The 16,825-nt window shown below is 37.6% G+C and overlaps 1 protein-coding gene across 18 annotated transcripts in view; it reads left to right on the top strand.

Moving 5' to 3' along the window:
* The window catches only part of SDCCAG8 (SHH signaling and ciliogenesis regulator SDCCAG8), a 243,518-nt gene that overhangs the window by 126,687 nt on the left and 100,006 nt on the right, over window positions 1-16,825 (top strand). For all 18 annotated transcript variants that reach the window (XM_044943060.2, XM_025287254.3, XM_044943061.2 and 15 more), the window contains exon 13: window positions 3,356-3,498. In XM_044943060.2, the coding sequence (XP_044798995.2) occupies window positions 3,356-3,498 (143 nt within the window). The remainder of the gene's footprint in view (window positions 1-3,355; window positions 3,499-16,825) is intronic.

Consider the following 16,825-nt stretch of genomic DNA (forward strand, 5'->3'; position numbering starts at 1 on the left):
TCGTCTTTGCCCAGTTAGCCAGGAGATGGCCATGTCAAACTGCAGTGTACATTGCAGGCTAATAGAGTACTTTGAGAGTAGTGTACAATTGGCCTATGACTGTTGTGGTCTTTCATCCCTGAGCCACTGTATACAGCCAAGGAAGCAGCCCTGACCTAGTTGGGCAAAGCAAAGGGTTGTCCTGCCAGTGGGAGTATGGCATTTCTGGCAAGAGATTCCTCTTCTAACTATTGGAGTTGGTGCCATGGCAGATTTTCCTGACTCGGGGAGTAAGTGTTGAGCCCTGGTCCAGCTGGTTCGATTATTTGTTGATTTTGATTATCTGCACCAATAAGCTGTTTCTCTGGCACAGATCATCAGAATCAGGCAGTGACTTTCCATCTTCCTAACAAAAATGCTTTTTGCATTTTGAAATTATAATAAAGTTTTATTCAGTGTCCTCCAAAAGAGTGCTTATCCGGAAATTTTATTGAATTAAATTAAGAACTCTTTGGTGCTCAGGGATAACCATAAATCCTTAGGAAGGTCTTTTTCCTTTACTTATATTTTTGCTCTTGAAAGGTAGAGAAAAATCAGCAGTAATGATACCAGCTGTTTTTTATTCAGTTCTTGCTATATCCTAGGCACTCTGGTAAGTATTTGCCATCTCATTTTTGTCTTCCCAATAGTTTTAGGAGCTTTCTAGAGTTGGCACTCCCATTTTAGACTGAAGAAACTGGTAAGAGTTGAGTGACTTGTCCAAGGTCACAGAGCTGGAGAGTGCCTGAGCTGTGTCTAAGCCCTGATTTCTGTTGATTCTTGGGCCCATGTTCTTTATCTCTGTGTTTGACTGGAATTCAGCATAGCGTCTGACTTTTTATTACATGAGACTAAGAAAGCAGCTACTTTATACATAAAACCTGATTACCAATATAAGGTCACATACATTATTGTTGTTGGATGGTGCTGACAAAAATTGTTACACCTTTTCTTTTGAAGGAAGTTTAGAATTTTATACATCTTCTATTTCTATCACTGTGTAGTGTCCTCTCAACTCAAAATTCAGGAGTCATCTTTGTTATCTTCTGATATCTATCCTTTTATTTACATGTACTCATCATGTTCTCTTTATATTTCTGTTTTAACTGTCACTACTTCTTATATTTGGAGTATTGCAACCATCTTTTTGTGGTCTACTATTACTGCCAGTCTCTACTGTCTTAATGATCATACACATTAATCCAGTATTTTGAAACTCAGCTTCTCTCATGTTGCATACCTGTTTAAATCATTATTTCCTCATTATCTATAAGGAAAAATACAGCTTTATAAATCTAGAATTTAAAATGTTTGATAATTGGTCTAATCTATCATTCCGTGAGTTTATGTGGCCTTACCTTCTTTCCCACTTTTCTTGCCCATTAAGTATATCCTTAATCTGGCCTATTGAAGCACAGATTTTCTCTAAGACTCATTTGTTGTTTTTTACATGCTTGATACTTTGGTTGTCTTTTTGTGTGTGTTTGTCTCATTTACTCAACTGAATTGCTAAGTCCTGAGTGTGGATGTGAAAACTCTGAGTCCATCATAATATTTAGCATAGTTTCTTGCACATAGCACTGTGTAAAAATATTAATGGATAAATTTTTGTAATTTCCTGGTGGTTCAGCAGTAAAGAATTCACCTGCAACACAGGAGATGTAGGAGACATAGGTTTGATCCTTGGGTCAAGAAGATCCCCTGGAGGAGGGCATGGCAATTCACTCCAGTGTTCTTGCCTGGAGAATCCCATGGACAGAGGAGCCTGGTGGGCTACAGTCCATGGGGTTGCAAAGAGTCAGACTCAACTGAAGTGACTGAGCGTGAGCAGGAGCAAAAAAAAATTAATGGGTACTTTTTTGTAATTTTAAAATTAACATGTAATTCCAGTTCTACTTTGCTTTTTTGTTAATTTCATAAATGTTAGACCAAACTTAGTAGGCTAGGCTTTTCTCTTATGTTTTCCTATCTTTTTAATTATAATGCATAATAAGATAGAAATGTATTGATAAAACTTTAACAATTTAAAATATTTTAAACAAATCAGTTTCACTTAGTAATCTAATCTGAAAGATATAGAAAATCTACTCTGAATGAAAGCAATATGCTCATTATTACATAATTTTTTTAAATAGCTTATATGTTGTTTTATTATATGGTAATATACAGTTTTGATGGAGATAAACTGAATATTTGTAGTGCAATAAATGTAGAAAAATAAACAATTTATCCTGCCTGATATATTCAGTGTAGTTGTAGATTGTTCAGAATACTGAGTAATGACATGAGGAAATTTGAAATGTACTTAAATACTAAGTTTAAAACTCTACTTAGACATGGTTTTGTTTTCCAAGAGTGGACTGTATTTTTGTTTATAAAAATTTCTTCTTGCTTTCTGCTGAATTGAAAATATTTCACTCTTTACTTTCCCCTATTTTGTTTTTCTTATTTTAATGGTCTGAATATTTATCTCTGTTTTCTTTTTTTTTTAAATTATGGATGTTCTATAATAGATAAATATTTGTACTTTAATGTGTCAATTATTTAAACCATATTCTATGTAAAGTATTTTTGCTTTGAAATATTTGAGTTTCAATAAGAAAGTATAATTTCATACTGAAACCAAAGAATAAGCTATTATAGATTTTTATATATTTTGATGTTTATATTTGTTAATATCAGAGTGGTTTTATTGCCCTTTAAATGCAATTTTAATGCAATATTATTTTAGATCAGCAATGTCATACATTAAATATGCTCAGCAATGTCATACATTGAAATTTCTCATTTTATTTTTTCCTAAAGTATTTTTTCCAAATAATACTGTGTATCATAATGATGTCTTCTTTTACACCTCATATTTTTCTAAAAGATATCTTAAATTATTTTACCATTTAATTTGATTTTCAAAACATCCAAATGAAACCATAAATGTGTCTTTTAAAATCAAGTCTCACATTTGATGTAAATCACTGCACATGTCTGATCTTATCTCACAAACAAAACTGTTATATTTAAAAAGTAGTGACTTTTTAAGGTCGTATTATTTTTTAAAGAGACTGAGCCTTAGATTCAAAACACAGATTATCCATTTTGACTATCCTCATTTAATCATTTCATTTTTAAAATTAGACTGCATCTTACGATCCAAAAAATCCTCACTAATGTGCATTTCTGGCTGGGTTAATTCCCTTTGTCATAAAGTGGAAGCTAGCCTAAATTTTCTAATAATTTTTCATCATATTGAAATTCATGGCAAAAATAAAAATGAGATAATTTTGAATTCAAGTGCATATATTTTATAGTGATACTCTTCACCCTCTTCTCTCTGCCTAAGGAAATAGAGAAATTGAGTTTAGAACTGAGTGAAAGCAAGCAGCGCTTGGAACAGCAGCAGGAGAAGGCAACCCGGGCCAGAGAGGAGTGCCTGAAACTGACAGAACTGCTGGGCGAATCCGAGCACCAACTGCACCTCACCAGGTACTGCCTAATCCCATTATGCACCATAGCACCAATTTCATTCCTCGGATTTTTGCCACAGGCTTCCAAACAGTTGTTAGAGTTAAGTCTTAGTCATTCAATTTACACACAGTTTCTAGGCATATTAAGAAAAGTGGAGATGTGGTAAGCAAAACAGCCAGATATGTGAATGATAAGTGTGGCAGGGAATTACTGATAGATTACAAAACCTTTCATCTACAATGCTCAAATATTTAGGTGATTCTCTATCAATATAAGCAAAATGACATATTTCTTCTACCACAGCCACTACCTCTCCTGTTAATTTTATGTCTAATAAAAATGTTGAACTGAAGTATCTGAGGAATATATTTAGGAAAATAGTGAGATACTGTCAGTGGTGAAAGAGACAAAAGATATCCTAAGATGCAAACTGAGGTGGAAGTGCTACAAAATAAGCAACCTGAGTCCTAAGGAGGTGTAAAAGTTAGAGATGGAACTGACCGACTCTGTTCATGTTTAAACCATTACTGTAACCCTGCTTATACCATCGTGGTTTCAAATTACATCACCTCCATCATGAGATATTTTGGTGTGACAGCATCATTGTCATAAAACTTTAGTGAACACATAGCTCAGCCCTAAATTACAATAATACATTTTAGGTAGTAAACATCGAGAAATTTGTTATATTGAAAACACACACAATATGCATAAATATACAGACACAGAGAAAAATTCAAACTGAGATTGTAGGTGTTTCACAGTACCACATAGATGGTTTCTTTTCCTTTCAAGTTTTAGTACAATTTTTCAGTTTTCAGATCAAGCCTTTGGGTTTGTTCAATTCTTAGAGTTTTTCAGTTTTTAGAGAGAACTTTATCTAAATACCTACATGAGTTTATAAAATTTGGTTTATTCATAAATTAGAAAAACACTGGTCTTCTAATCATAGTAAAATGTTGAATTTAAACTATGAAAGGGGACTGATCCCTTTTACATTAAATATGACAATGTAATTCTGAGCACGGTATGATAACAGATGGAGAAAAGCACCACTTGAACAGCCTGCATTTGGAGAAAAAAAATATTCTAGAGGTTGTTGAACCTCCCAAAGTTTTCGGTTAGTGTTAAGATGCCTCTAGTTCTGTTAAAATCAAACTTTGTTAAAAAACATTTTGTTATGATAATATTCCAAATGGTTTGCCAACTTCCCTTTTAAACAATGAAAGAAAAGAGAAGAAAGGAGGAGAAAGAGAGAAAGGAAAAAACGAAAGAAAGAAAATAAATTATTTATACACGTGATATCTGGAAAAATCCCAATAGTTGAAACACTTTATTGAGAAAAAAATTGCTTAATACTGCAGAATAATAGCCTTTCTTTTAATGCCTATTTAAAGTATTTCACTATAGAAGTGAGAACATAATGTTAACATAGTTCCTATGGTTATTTAATCTTAGAAGTTTCAGAATTTAGCTTGATCATGATATGTAATAGTTTTTCTTCTCTGTCAGACTTCTATTGAGAACCAACCATTTGTGTGCTAAGTACTACTAACCCACAGAAATAGGACAGCTTTTAATGTCTCAGTGTGGCTGAACTTCAATAAATAAATATTAATGCTGGTTTTGTCCGCTTTGCCATTCTATCTTATTCAGAGAGTTAATTTCTGAAGTCAAAGTCCATAGAGAGTTTTCCTGTGCTGTATCAATTTGTACTGTCTGACAAGATCCATTTCTTGCAAGTAGAGCATATTAAGATGCAGCAACTGCTGAAAATGGACTGGTGGTAACTAATTCCTTTGTTCTTAAGAAAAACGGTTTTGCTTGGTTCCATAGAAAGCTTTTTCTATTGAGCTTTATTTACTACAAGTCTACAGAAATTTAACTTAGTTTTATAGAAAATAAAGCTTAATTATCTATTTTCTAAATGCAGTACTCTTTTGTAAGCATTTTACACTTAGTTTATGTTCATGTTTTATAAAATCCACATTCATAAACTTAAAGATGACAATAAAAATGAAAGGAACTGTATATATCTCTGTTTTGCACAGAAAATGACTTGCTTGTTGGACTAAATATTTCTGATACACAATTTGGGTTTTTTTAGCATTTGCTTCCCTTCACCATTCTTTATTGATTTATATACTCAAGTGTGTGACTGAGAAATTGCATATATTTTGTTCTTAGCCGAAATAAATAAATCTAACACAGGTAACACTTCATTTAGCCTTAATTTAAATATTTTGAATGTCATATTCTAAACAAAGTTTAAAATTAAATATGAAAAAGATGCTATAAAACAGTGATAAAATAAGGATTTCAAATCTTCTAGGGCAAATAAAATTTTAAAATGAGTAGAAATTTATAGGTCAATCTGTCACTTCTTTTGGAATTTCCCTTTTTTATCTAATTGGACTTAAAAATGGAAAATAGAAATTCAACATTTTTTGAAGGACTCAATTAGTAAATATACCATCCACTTATTTAATGAGTATTTATTGAGCACCTACTATCTTTTACGTGCATTGGTTGGCCCTGGACATAGAGAGAAAAAAAACTCAGTTCCTATCCTTAGGTTGTTCACATTCTACAAAGGAGCCAGATCTGTATATGCAGTTACAGTAGAGTGACAACAGTGTAATGAGAGAAATGAAGATGCCACAGAGGCACACAGGAAAGAGACCTGTCTCTTTCCGTTAATTGGAGGTGAAGGAGATAGGGAAAGCTTTCTGAGTTCATGAATAGGAGTCCTCAAAGTAGAGAAGGGTGGGGCAAACACCCCAGGTAGAGGGAACAATATATGCAAAGACGTAAAGTTGGGAGAGAATGTAGGCTCTACCGTTACTTTGGGTGTTTGGCAAGAGAGGGAGAGGGACCAGAGGAAGGGTGTTGTGGGCCATATTCTGGAATGTTGGCCATTCTGAGAATAAGGGATTACTCTTAATGTAATATTATAATCAGGGCTTCTAACATTATCAACTTTTGGGGTTAGGATCCCAACTCAGACAGCTGTATAGAGTGAACTTGGAGAGCTGATGTAGGAGACAAGAAAACCAGTTAGGGCAGAGTTGGTAACTACAGCCCATAGGCCAAATCTGGTGCATCATCTGTTTCTAAAGTGATCCATGAGCTAAGAATTTTTTTTTAAGTATATTTTTAAATGACTGGGAAGAAAAAAGAAAAATAATATTTTATAGCACATAAAAATCATAAATAAAATTTTATTGGACACAGCCATGATTATCCTTTGTGTATTATGTGTAGCATTTCCATGGCAGAATTGAGTATGATCCTCAAAGCCTAAAATATTTATTATCTGTCCCTTCATAGAAAAAGTTTACAGTCCCTCAGTTGGGAGTCTTGTTTCACTCAAGAAGTCAAGAGAGCTTGAACCATGCTAGGATCAAATGTATATTTAAGGAAGGGAATTGAAAGGCACTGTGAAAACAGATTGGTTGTGGAAGAGATGATTGGCAGGGACTCCAATCAGAATATAAGTACAGTAGTAGTCCTCAGCTGTGTGTGCACCAGGAAAATGGAAAGGATGTAGTGTCTTCAGGAGGCATTTAGGGTGATGATAAGAGAGACTGGAATTAAAGATGATTCCTGACCTAGAAGATTGGGATGGGGGGAGGGAAGGGAGGGAAGGGATATGTATAGAATTATGACTGATTTGTGGTGTTGTACTGCAGAAACCAACATAAAACTGCAAAGCAATTTTCCAATTAAAAATTTTTTAAAAGTTTAAAAAGGTGATTCCAAAGCTTCTAGCCTATGTTAAGTGGATGATCCATTAATTCAACTAGGGAATATTAAAGGAGTAGCAGAGGAAAGAATATACTTTATTTCGGAGCTCTGATGAAGATGTCCAGTGTAGATCCAGTGTGAGGAGAAAGATCATGACAGAGGTTTAGATCTGGATGCTTTTATATAAAGATATTGTAGCCAAAGGAGTGGGTAGAAGCACATAGAGGGGACCATGTTTTCAAGAACTATGGAAGAATAGCCAAGGAAATGAAACTGGGCCTTCAGTGTATAAGAAAAGAATAAAGTGTGGTTCAGGTATACTTTTGGTGAAATAACAATTAAAACCATGCACATGTTAACAAGGGCGGGGCGGGGTGGGGGGCAGGTATCCTAGGATTGAGGAAACTGAGTTTTGGTATCTTCGCCCAGGCACTCACTGTCTTTGCAACTTTTGACAAATTACTTAAATCTTTGAACCTGCATACTCACCTGTAAAGTTAGGCTAGACAAGATGATTTCTAAGTTTTCTTCCAACTCTGATAGTCAAAGAACATGAGTTAAGACAATGCATTATTAAATTCCTGTTTCTGTGCATTAGGTGCTTAAATTGCTTGGAGTATCCTTTGCTCAAAATGTTTCCTTAGTTTGTGAAGTTCAGAGAGATTTCATAGAAATGTCCTTCATACCACCATTTGCATTCATCATAATTTAGGCTCTGGTGACTTCTCTTAAGGGTTATGAAAATACTCTCCTAACATCCTTCCAATCTCTTTTGCCAGCCACTGCTGTGTATATTCATAAGCATTGTCTTGACTCAGTCACAGAATCCCGTGAACAGAGGAGCCTGGAGGGCTACAGTCTACGGGTTGCAAAAAGTCAGACATGACTGAGCGACTGAGCACGCATGCTCACATGACAGGCTCCCAACCTTCTAACTTTATTTCACTGCTACCAGTTCCATCCTCCTACATGCTGATTTGCAGCATGTGATTTAAGCAGATGCAGACCTCCTTTGACTTTTGGTCTCTCCCCTCCTTTTACTACTCTGTAAACCCAGAATACCCCTTTGAGCTTCTTTAGCCCTATTATAATCTTATTTTCCAGGTTTCCCTGAAATCTTAATTTTTCCACTGTAGTCCTCCCTGAGGACCCATGCTAGAGAAAGCACATCTCCCTCTGAATCCTCCTTCCCACTTAGAGCTGAAGGCACGTGCTACTAATAAACAAATTCCTCAAAACAGGGAAAATGAACATCTGAAAAAATAAATTCATACTCTGAAGATTTTTATGTATCTGCTTGTCTTCTCTTCTCTTCTGTGATGTATTGTTCTTCAAATGGGAGGAGAGATCTTATTACAGTTCTCAGAGCACCTAGCTTAGCTCTTTGCGAAGAGCTGGAGTTCAATAAGTCATTATTATAAGAATGGTTAATACAAGTTTATGACTGTTTATTCAAGCCCAGTATTGATGTGTGTGTGTATATATATATATGTATATATATCTACGTAGTCTCAGATATATCAGGTAAAAAATATGAGATGGAACAAAGACGAAAAATTTTGTTGGGGATTTTTCTTGTACATATTATACTATGTTATGATTTTATAACTTTTGTTCATTTTTAACTTAGTATGCACATATATGTTCAAGTATAGTCAAATCAAATGATAACCCTTCTAACAACCTAGTAGGTTTGGTAAAATGCCTCTCACCTTACTTGAAAACCTCACATACACACAGAATTTCAAACTAGAGATCTCTATAATTAAAAGATAGTCCCTCTGAGAGTGTTTGAAACCAGTGCCTGATAAACATGATCATTAAACATACATAGCCTAGTATACATGAAAACAAAAGCAAGGCTACTTCCTTCCCACTTATGTCTTTGCTAATAGTAATCAAATAACTTCTTTCTTTTCCATAACAAACTTCCAGCTATGTTTAAAAATATATGTTCATGTATTTGCTCACGCTCCATGGAACATTTCCTGTTACAAGACACTATCCTAGGAGGGATGGTGGGAGACATAAATATAAAATAGCTTCAGATGCTGCCCATCAGAAGCTTATAGGCTAATGGGGGCAAAAAGAAAATACACAAAGAGTTGGTAAGATAAATGATAAGATCCAGAAGGGATTTTTCAGATAAAATATTATGCTAACAGAGGGACAGACAATTTCTTGGTAGCATTTGGATATAGGAAAATGGAAATGAAGGACATTTCATGGGAAATTCCAGGGGTCGAACTGGCATTTGGGAGGTACACATGTATACATGAGAAAGTTAAATACATACAAGTAGCAGTCGGCTTCCCTGATAGCTCAGTTGGTAAAGAATCCGCCTGCAATGCAGGAGACCCCGGTTTGATTCCTGGGTTGGGAAGATCCCCTGGAGAAGGGAAAGGCTACCCACTCCAGTATTCTGACCTGGATAATTCCATGGACTATATAGTCCATGGGGTCGCAGAGGATCGGACACAACTGAGCGACTTTCACTTCACTTTCACTTTCATTTTCATCAGTCTCTGAGGTTAAGAATACCTTCATTTTGGGTCTGCCTGGTACCATGCCACATGTAGTGGCTTTAAAAAAAATAATAACAGAGGTATTAGCTAAAGGCAAGTGGCCATCACTTACTGAACCTCTACTGTGTTCTGGGAACTGAGCTGAGTGCTTTTCATTGAGCTCTCACAATAACCCTGTAAGATGAAGACTATTATTTCCTTGTTTTACAGTGGATGCAATTAAGGCACAAAGAAGTAAAATGATTCATCTAAGGTCACACAACTGGTATATCTTTGAAACCCAGAGATTTGCCTGCACAGCCTATATAGTTATCCATCAGGCTGTAGTTCTATGCGAATTAGTAGGGAAATGGATTAATGCGATCATTTCCAAAAGACAACCAAGAAAACCAATAACATAAATTTATAATAGAGATAAGTGTTAGCTGCTCCCTTATCAGTTCAGTTCAGTCGCTCAGTCATGTCCGACTCTTTGCAACCCCATGGACTGCAGCATGCCAGGCCTCCCTGTCCATCACCAACTCCCAGAGCTTACTCAAACTCATGTCCATTGAGTCGGTGATGCCATTTAACCATCACATCCTCTGTCATCCCCTTCTGCTGCCTTCAGTCTTTCCCAGCATCAAGGTCTTTTCAAATGAGTCAGTTCTTCAAATCAGGTGGCCAAAGTATTGGAGTTTCAGCTTCATCATCAGTCCTTCCAATGAATACTCAGGGCTGATTTCATTTAGAATTGACTGGTTGGATCTCCTTGCAGTCGAAGAGACCCTTAAGAGTCTTCTCCAACACCACAGTTCAAAAGCATCAATTCTTTGGCTCTCAGCTTTCTTTATAGCCCAACTCTCACATCCATACATGACTACTGGGAAAAGTATAGCTTTGACTAGATGGACCTCTGTTGGCAAGGTAATGACTCTGCTTTTTAATATTCTCCCTTATACACTGATAAAAATACCAATTGATGAATTGTCGTCTTAGCTTGTGATTTTCCTAAGAAACAGTGTCCTTTGGTGCATCATTCACCTTAGTCATTTAATGTATTATAATAAAGCTATCACTCTACTTCTTCATTTCTTTTGTACCCAAGAGAAAAGAGAGGCTTTTATTAAAAAGTGGAAATTCCTTCACATGTTTGTTTTTGACATGTCCAAACATCTTTAAAAAGCTATAGAATTTAAGTCCCTCTCACAAGACTACCACTTACATACATAGTGGACAGATTATATAAAGTGATATTACATATTAAAACAACCATTTCTGAATGCTTGTGTAATTGTTATTAAATACTGATTGAGGCAATTACTCTTCTCCATAACTATCATGCGTGTATTGAAGCACAGTGTTTTGAATCCTGTATCTTTTTCTCAGATCTAATCTGGAGGGAAATTACTACAGGAAGTCTTCCCTGTTTATTTTCCAGAGAATTTAGAAATTGAATTGCACAAAATGCAAAAGGGGAGCCAAACTGCCAGTAATCCTGCAGGCTCCAGCTTATATCAGCAAAGCTGCCTTTAAAATGTATATTTCCCCTTTTACATAAGTAATGTTTTCAATGATATGTACTTCGAAGAACTTCTCAGAGCAGGAATCTAAGGGCAGTTCATGATATGGATAATTATGCTATGACATACTTTTGTGATCTAGATGGGAAGATTTAACCTTATGACCGTGAGATGTAGAAACTTGAACTTTAGTATTTGTGTCTTTTTGAGAGTGAAAAAGAGTGTAAGAGAGGAGTCACCAGGTTATCCAATTATGATGGGTGCTTTAACTTTGGGAGGATGATTAAGTCTTCCATTCCAGAGCCTTTAGCTTCCAGGTAGTAACCGTTGGTTGGGCTTCCCCAGTGGCTCAGTGGTAAGGAATCCGCCTGCAATCCAAGAGACACAGGAGATGTGAGTTCAATCCTTGGATCAAGAAGATTCCCTTGGAGGAGGGCATAGCAACTCACTCCAATATTCTTGCCTGGAAAATTCCATGGACAGAGGAGCCTGGCGGGCAACAGTCCATAGGGTCTCAAAGAGTCGGACACAACTGAGCACAAGTACATTCCTGAATTTAGTGGTTTGACTTCTCAGATTGCCAGTATGAATGAGGACTCTTTGGTTAAGGTAAACAGAAACCCCAAAAGGGAGAATTGATTAGTTTGATGACCAGACCATGTAAAACCCAGGTGTGGCTGGGGCCTCAGGGTTTCTTGGACCAGGGACTCAAGGCAGCACTGGAGTGCAGTCATTTTCTGTCAATTGCAGGGCTTGACTTCTGTCTGAATGTTGGCCCATTCTTTCAGGTTCTTCCATACCATGGAGCCACATCCCTCAATCTGAACTACAGATAGAGGAGATGCCTTGTTTTCAGACTGTAAGAATGTGATTTCCTGGCTCCTCCACTTCCCATTTGAAACCTTTAGTTCAAATTTCAAAACTGAGTCATGTGCACACACACCATTTTGGGTCCTAGGGCTGGCAGCCTCAGCAAAACCCCGAGAGTGAGGGAAGAGAGTTGCACTAAGCAAGTGGGGAGGTTGCCAGAGATCTTGCCTGAATATAAGAACAGAGGCCCCTTCTATGTCCTCTATTGTCTTTTTAGCAATCTCAGCTTTTTCCTTTGGCTAAGGGATGATTGGGAGTGGAAAGAAGAGAAAGAAGAGTACCTCTGTCATGTTGGCTTGAGAATGATATTCTCCACTTTCAACATAAGTCCAAGGAGGCATGATCAGTTCTCCACGGGGATGCTCTGTGGTTCTATTTAGAGAACTCTTAGAATATAAAAAGAGAGATGTAAAGCATGCATAGATGAATGTCTAGCACGTGCCAAGCACTGTGCCTGGCTTCAGATAACAGTGGTTTAGTAAATGTGGTCCGTGGTGGGTTGTGTGTTACTACTCTGTGGCAAGATAAATCCAAGATGAGAGTGTTTGGAAATGTTTTTATAATTTTAAATTGCCACAACATCCACGTGCAAGATCAGTATGCTCTCTCTGTTGTTGTTTTTTTTGTGTGTGTATCTTTATTTTTTTTCTAGTATTTCTTTTTTTCCATCTTACAAAGTTAATGCTTTGCAAAAGATTAGATATTATTTATAAAAATGATATTTTACATAAGAAGTTTGAAACACCCTGCTTTCTCAGTGAGAACAACAAGTCTGAAGAAGCTGAGTCTTGGAAAAGGGAACCAAAAAAGTCACACAGCGGGAAGAGGGAGTGAGAATAAAGGAGGCAGAGTTTGCATTGGATCCATCAAACTCTAGAACCTGTGATCTGGAATTTGTATTCACAAATAAGTGTAAAAGCATATTTAAGAGCTAAATAGGAATACTTTGGGGATTGTAAAGTGTCAGTTCATGGGCCAGGAAACAGGCCTTTTTCGTCTCTGTGTCTGTAGCACCAAGTTGGGCAGTAGGTTGTTTGACAAGATCTCTGTAAATGCTGGATTAACATACCTTTCCTCCCTATTGTTAGTGAAAATTTGGAAGGACTTAGCACTCTTTTTCAGGTGACAACTAGCTTAGGTCAAAAGACCAGGCTTTCAATATCTCTTCTTTGAAGGGAATGGTATAACATTGACATGTATGCTTGCTATTCCATAGTGAACTGTATCTTTTTTTTTCCAAATTATTGAGGAATTTTTAGCCTAAAGTTTCCATTTAAAAGTTAAGCTCATTTTTTTTTCTTATACTCCTTTCATGAATAAATTAAGCAGAGAACGTGTCAAAAATAATTTTAAATGGATATATGTGCAACCAACATCTTTAAGTCTTGAAATAGACGGCCTTGGTACCGTTTTAAATTGCGTCCTCCTTTTCTTCCCTCCTCCCCACCCCCCACCACCCCCCTCCCCAGTATCAGAGGGAGCAGGCTGTCAGGGAGCCTGGAAAGACACAGCATTTCATTGTGCTCTGATGGATGCCACGTTGCCTGAGTCCACTCTGCTCCACCTGTTTGACTGGCTAAGAATCCTCATATAGGTGTGGCCCAGGGCAAGAGAGCTTAGAGTCAGAGGCTACCAGAGAATGGTCTCTGCAGGTTCTGCTTAACGTTTGTGAAGCCCAAATGTGCGTGCAATGAACATCCACACTGGGGATGTACTCTTCTCCCTGCCACACAGGCCCACAGCCTGGAGCATGGTGGCGGTGGCTGCCAATTCATTTTCTGAGGAAGCCCAGAGGAAACCGAGAAAGTATTACCCACACCACTCGCCTGACTCAAAACACTGAACATCAACCTCAGTGAAAATAGGAGAAAAAAAGCAAGAGCAGAATTGTTATCCTAGTAGTCCTCAGTCTAAATATGTCTTTGCAGGAAAGATCTGCTGTCCAACGCTAATTTAAGGTAAAAGAAGTATTTAAAAAATCACCAACTTAATATTAGGCATAAGCCTCTTGTTATTTAATGTCTCCCTGATACCCACAGAGTGGGTGAATGTATACCCACTATACCCAAAGTAAGGGTGAATATTGGTTGGTAAATCCTGGAAGCAAAGCTCATTTTAAGGATCCTGAGGAAAGAAGAGGCTTGGAGTACAACCAGTCTCCCCAGTGCCTGTCTCGGGCCTTGTCTCATGGAGGACGAGGGCCCAGTTCAAGTAAGAAAAGAAAGAAAGTGAAGTCGCTCAGTTGTGTCCGACTCTTTGCATCCCCATGGACGGTACAGCCTGCCAGGCTCCTCCGTCCATAGCGTTTTCCAGGGAAGAATACTGAAGTGGGTTGTCATTTCCTTCTCCAGGGGATCTTCCTGACCCAGGGATTGAACCCAGGTCTCCTGCACTGCACACAGACTTTTTACTATTTGAGCCACCAGGAAGCCCAGTTGCAGTAAACAAACTTTTATTAAACTACCACTCCATTAGACAGGCCAAGCAGAGGAGACAGTGCCCTGAACTCAGGAACTCAGCATGGGAACCAGAGAGGTCAGAAAATGTGTAGAAGCAGCATGTGGAGCAGATGTCCAGCTGAGCAAAGACTGCTTCACCTTGGCTCTGTGTGACCGCTCTCTGCCCAGTAAGCTCAGGTCACCTGTGGGAGGGCTGAGCGTGCCCCTCCCTGACCAGGTGGTGGAGAGGTGGAGCACAGGGAAGGTACCATATCTTTTAAACTCATTCCTTTGAAACCAATGAGTGACTACCTCCAAGGAGTGTTTTGTAGACCAGGGGACTTACCAAAACAAGGCACCCTGTGTTAGAGAGTAGTTATAAATATAACTGTACCCATGAAAGAATTATATAAAATAAAGTAACAATTCACTTTTGGAATATATGCAAGAGAGAGAGGTAGGGGGCTGTTCAAGACAGGACCTTAAAAGTGGGTTTTACCAGTGTTCAAGATTTTCTGATTTTTCAATAGCAGATCTGAAATGTGGTTCACCTGCCTGGACATAGTTCTGTTTCTGATTATCCTCCATCACCCTGGGAAGTCTCTTACCACACTTTATTTCCCAAAGATCTTAACTGTGATTTTATGAGGATATATATGAGTATGAAAATCATCTAAACTAATACAGGTTTCTGTAAATCTGAGGTATTGCTCAGCCATTCAGGGACTCCAATGCTGTAAGTATGAATTCATGTAAAATAAATGAATTATCAGTCACAGTGTGTTGCTCAATCTAGAAAATGTTAGGGCAGTGATCTCATTACTCAAGTCCTTTGTTGCAAGGTGGTGGTGTTGACAAATTAGGGATACAAAGAGAGTACATTGTTAAATAATACGACTCCCTATTTTCTGAATCTTAGGTAGCCCTGTTCCTCTTTAGAGGAAAAACCATCTTGCCATTCCTGATATTAACTGTTTGTTAAACAAGATCTAATGGAAACAGTTCCGCAACCTAGGGGCTCTTCAAGCTCTGCTTTTTTGCCCTGATGGCAGTTCTCTATTCTTAGCCTGTTTCTGAAATAAGGCATTTATTCACAATCATTCACAATTGACATAATCATCGATGTTTGGGTTGAGGAGAGATGATAATTATATTAAGGAATAATAAAATTCATCTACAGTGAAAATAGAGCTCATGGTGGAACGGTAGATGAACCCAGACTCAGATCCTGCACTCCGATTAACTCGCACAAAGAATTATCTGAAGAATTATCTGTTAAAAGTGGAAGAAAGAATGACAGCATGAGACAACTCATGTAACTAATAAACTTTTTAAATGCTGTTTCATATGTTTGCTTTTCATTAAATTCAGGAATGATTGCAACTATGTTGTTGTGATTCAGTCAACATTTATTCCTATCTGTTTTTCATATACAAAGGCTTAGGGATGCCAGAAAATAAACTGTTAACGGAGAATTAACTTCTTTGGCATGCTTTCATACTTATCTTCCAAATTAAAGAAAATGAAATGGGCAGAAACAGAGTGTAGATTACCTCCTTTTTGTCAAAAATGGTGGGAATTTGAAAATTAATAATAAAAAAGGGAACAGATGCAGTAACATGCCAGAGGGAGATTAATGTGGAGAGTAAAATCTGTGAGCAACAAAACTGAAGCAAACTGAATCAGTGGGAGGTTGTTGTACAATCAAAATCAGGATAAAAGAGAAATTACAAACAACCCTGCACTTGTCAAAGTAGTAGTAATGAAATCCTGACTCTGCCAGCAGTGAGAACCTGTGTTAGCACTTTGGGGTAAGGATGGTAGCCGGGTGCCAGGTAGGAGGGCAGTGTTAGGTTGCTGGGCAGCAGCCATCTTGTGTAGAACAGATGGCACCGAAAGCTGGCAGGGGAGGGGCTCCTTAGCAGAACTAATCAGACAGTAACAGATAGGGCAGCTGGGAAGACTGACCACAGAGAGAGAATCTGCGGGGTAGCCGAGTGCCATGATGTTTGCAGTGGTGTGCCCATTGGTCTGAGATAAGACCTTGCAACGTCTTTCCCATCTAAGGAAGAACTGAAACTTTTGTTCAAAAAGAAAAATTGAATTGAATTGCATCACAATTGGGGGTGGGGTGAGTATTGGGCAGAGATTGAGAAAGGAAGAATTGTCCATCTCAGAATGGTTGTGTGAGTTTTCAATCCCAGTTTTCACAGAACTTTAATTTTTGCAGTTTGTGTGGTTCTGCCATCCTCATGTGTATAGT

Source organism: Bubalus bubalis, chromosome 5 (assembly GCF_019923935.1).
Source record: "Bubalus bubalis isolate 160015118507 breed Murrah chromosome 5, NDDB_SH_1, whole genome shotgun sequence".
NCBI lineage: Eukaryota > Metazoa > Chordata > Mammalia > Artiodactyla > Bovidae > Bubalus > Bubalus bubalis.